Genomic DNA, 3,019 nt, shown 5'->3' on the forward strand with positions numbered 1-3,019 from the left:
TTTCGTTCCCAGTCATTTCCGAGATACAAGGCCCTTAAAATTAAAGGGGATGACGTTTACAAAAACTAGAAATAAGAATCCTGATTTATTACAGACAAATATTACTGTTGATAATGATAAATACAATCTGTCTTCCAAGATTCAATTGAATATCTTCAGCACTTCCGGTTCTATTAATCGTTGAATTTGTACATGTAGGTTTTCATCTTAAATTGTCATAGCGTGTGTATTGAGTTATCTTTCTCATATCTCATAATTAGGTTAATCATTAATTAGTCCTTTGCCTGGTCTTTTCTTTGTACCTGAATGGTAATTGATTTTTAACCATTCCTACCAACTAATATGGCGGATTAGCAGAGAAATATGGCGGACATATAGAATTATACTATATTTATTAATTCATTTCAGCTTTAATACATGTAAACACTACAGTTATCCTACACAATGCAAATGTCACAATTCCATACAGAATCCTCCGTTAACTTTAGATAGTCCTTGCAGGATAAGGTGGTGCATTTTCGGTGGTACCATTTTCGACAGCCATCACATGCAACCCAGTGTAAAAACTTCGAGCCAACTTTCTTGCATTTAAAGCATGTGGTGATTGTCTGAAAGGAAATCATAGTATATAAAATTAATTAGCAACTCAATGATTTCATATTTTGCGCAAGTCCACTAACTTTGCATTCTTTTTTGAGATTAAAGAAAATGTGCTAAACGATAATAAATCATTACTCTCATCACTATATAAAATCTAAGACTGGATGTTTGCATGAAGATGCTGGGGGAAGTGCTCATATATGCAATTTCTCTTCTCAGCCAAAAATGGGCTAATATCAGTCAAAATTGCCAGAAAGAATACACTTGTATATGGGTTTAGGAATTTGTCCACATAAAGTGACCCCATCCCCACCCCCCTCACAGATGAGATATCTTCTCGGGAATAAATGTGCAGGAAAATGGAATGGGTTTTTTTGTCATTGGGGTGGGGGTGGGGTTCCAGGTCTTTTATTTGATCAGACTTCACAACTAAGGTTGAATTAATGATGGTGGTAACATTATTCCTGTGCTGAATTGAATCAATTTACATTTATATACTTATCAAAGTAAACCTATCTATTATACTTGTATCTATAATTGATTTAGGGTATGTATGTTTATTAATTTGAAGATAGATCTTAATTTCAAAAGACAGCTTAATACAATTTCATGTATGTAACACCACATGCCCTATTCATGGTGATACAGATTGATAGAAATAACTACTCCTGAACAATGACAGGGTCAAGGTTAAATGGGTGAGCAATGTGGCCTTCTTTTACTGTCTCAAACTTAGTTGTAGATCTGAACACAATTACTAAAGTGCAACTGAGAATAGTAAACTCAGTGTGAAAGAGTTGGCACAACTTGACTGAAATAATTAACATTAAATGGCATAAGAAAGTACACCACGACTGAATCTTAGAAATGGGGAAAATGTGAACGAGTATACGTAGAACAGCATCAGCATGTTCCCCAGCAGGATTCCTACCAAATCAGGGCAGACAAAGCAAATCTAGATTATATTCCTTCAATTATGTTCCTGTACAGTCAGACATTGAAGTCTCACTGTTGTCAAGGAATTGTCTTAGTTCCAACAAAACAGCCTACCTTTTTCTGTAACTTCTGAATAGGAAAAGGCAACTGCGGGACAGTTCTATGTGTTGCCTGGGCAGGTAAAGCTGCCTCGTCAGTTGTAGTTGGAGGAGGTACAGCTGCCTCGTCAGTTGTAGTTGGAGGAGGTACAGCTGCCCGGTCAGTTGTAGTTGGAGGAGGTACAGCTGCCCTGTCTGCCCGGTCAGTTGTAGTTGGAGGAGGTACAGCTGCCTCGTCAGTTGTAGTTGGAGGAGGTACAGCTGCCCGGTCAGTTATAGTTGGAGGAGGTACAGCTGCCCGGTCAGTTGTAGTTGGAGGAGGTACAGCTGCCCGGTCAGTTGTAGTTGGAGGTGGTACAGCTGCTGAAACATTTCAATAATCAATGATTTGAACTGGTACCAATGCCTAGTGACATCTCAGGCAGATCTTTTTGAGTGACTGACAGATGACTGAATTGAAGATAGTATGTTTGCCTTTTTTTGACAATTTTCATTGATTTTAAATCAAAGGGATTGGAAATAATTTTTGACAGGTCTTCAATGGCTCAATAGCATTAGGCAAATCAATAGCATTAGGCAAATATCTGACTTGAATAACTGACCTTTTAACATAGCCGATGCCACTGACTTCCATTGCTCTTCGGTCATGGAAGTCTTTGGAATGGTGACACATTTTTTCGGTTTTCCATTTAGTCGAACCGAATGATTCAGTTTGCCTCCCAGAGCCTGAATTTCCTTACGAAGGCTGGGGTCTTTAATGCTGTCACTCTTGACAGCAAGTGTCGAATTAACGATGGTGGTAACACCATTCCCTTGCTGTGGTATAAAATGAACGTATATTACAACTTGACCCCCTCCAGTTCTTCATTATATACACACCACATTCTAATGTCATTTGGTACACTAGATGGTAGTGATCGAATTACAGGGTTATAGTGCTTGTACAAGTCTTTTGAAAGCATTAATGTTGTAGGTATATACCTGTGATGTGCAGATGTTCAAAAGAGTCTTCATCAAATTAGATGTTGGTGTATCTGCAACATCCCTGATGCTGGGGTTTATAATTTCCTTATAATATGGAATAAGGACATCTTTAATGTAGTTGAGGACTGTCTCCATTAAATCGTAACGCCCTGCAGCATTTAAAAACTACAATAAAAAATAATCTAGTATAATAATAATCTAATATAGAACTAGAATTGTCCTTTTGGGACTATTACCCCCGCGGGCACGCTATATAATGGATAAAACAGACATCCTTATATAAATACAGAAGTTGTGTAATCTCATATTTCATAATAATCCATGCAATAGATTCTTAGAACATGCCTTGACAAATCATGCCCATAGTTTCACTGTATTTTGTAACAGCTGTATTTGAACAA

At 37.5% G+C, this 3,019-nt stretch overlaps 1 protein-coding gene across 3 annotated transcripts; it reads right to left on the bottom strand.

Annotated features, from left to right (window-relative positions):
• Nucleotides 1-290: 290 nt before the first annotated feature.
• Nucleotides 291-2,773, bottom strand: LOC130054520 (adipocyte plasma membrane-associated protein Hemomucin-like). 3 transcript variants are annotated; one of them, XM_056164486.1, is made up of 4 exons: nucleotides 2,616-2,773; nucleotides 2,237-2,450; nucleotides 1,651-1,961; nucleotides 291-608 (listed from the first exon to the last, which is right to left on the bottom strand). In XM_056164486.1, exons 1-4 carry the CDS (start codon nucleotides 2,751-2,753, stop codon nucleotides 438-440), a joined length of 834 nt encoding a protein of 277 aa, XP_056020461.1. In that variant the 5' UTR covers nucleotides 2,754-2,773; the 3' UTR covers nucleotides 291-437. The 3 variants fall into 3 exon arrangements, with proteins under 3 accessions (XP_056020461.1, XP_056020460.1, XP_056020459.1); XM_056164485.1 differs by having other exon boundaries at nucleotides 1,651-1,994; XM_056164484.1 differs by having other exon boundaries at nucleotides 1,651-1,997.
• Between the last annotated feature and the right edge of the window lie 246 nt (nucleotides 2,774-3,019).

Source organism: Ostrea edulis, chromosome 5 (genome assembly GCF_947568905.1).
Source record: "Ostrea edulis chromosome 5, xbOstEdul1.1, whole genome shotgun sequence".
In the NCBI taxonomy this organism is placed as follows: domain Eukaryota; kingdom Metazoa; phylum Mollusca; class Bivalvia; order Ostreida; family Ostreidae; genus Ostrea; species Ostrea edulis.

What these genes read in the sequence shown, in the direction of transcription:
- LOC130054520 (XM_056164484.1), bottom strand. Translation starts at nt 2,753, where the DNA reads ATGGAGACAGTCCTCAACTACATTAAAGATGTCCTTATTCCATATTAT. An exon ending in TGAACATCTGCACATCACAG is followed by an intron (nt 2,451 to 2,615) that starts GTATATACCTAC and finishes TTTATACCACAG; the next exon opens with CAAGGGAATGGTGTTACCAC. An exon ending in TTCAGAAGTTACAGAAAAAG is followed by an intron (nt 609 to 1,650) that starts GTAGGCTGTTTT and finishes ATTTCCTTTCAG; the next exon opens with ACAATCACCACATGCTTTAA.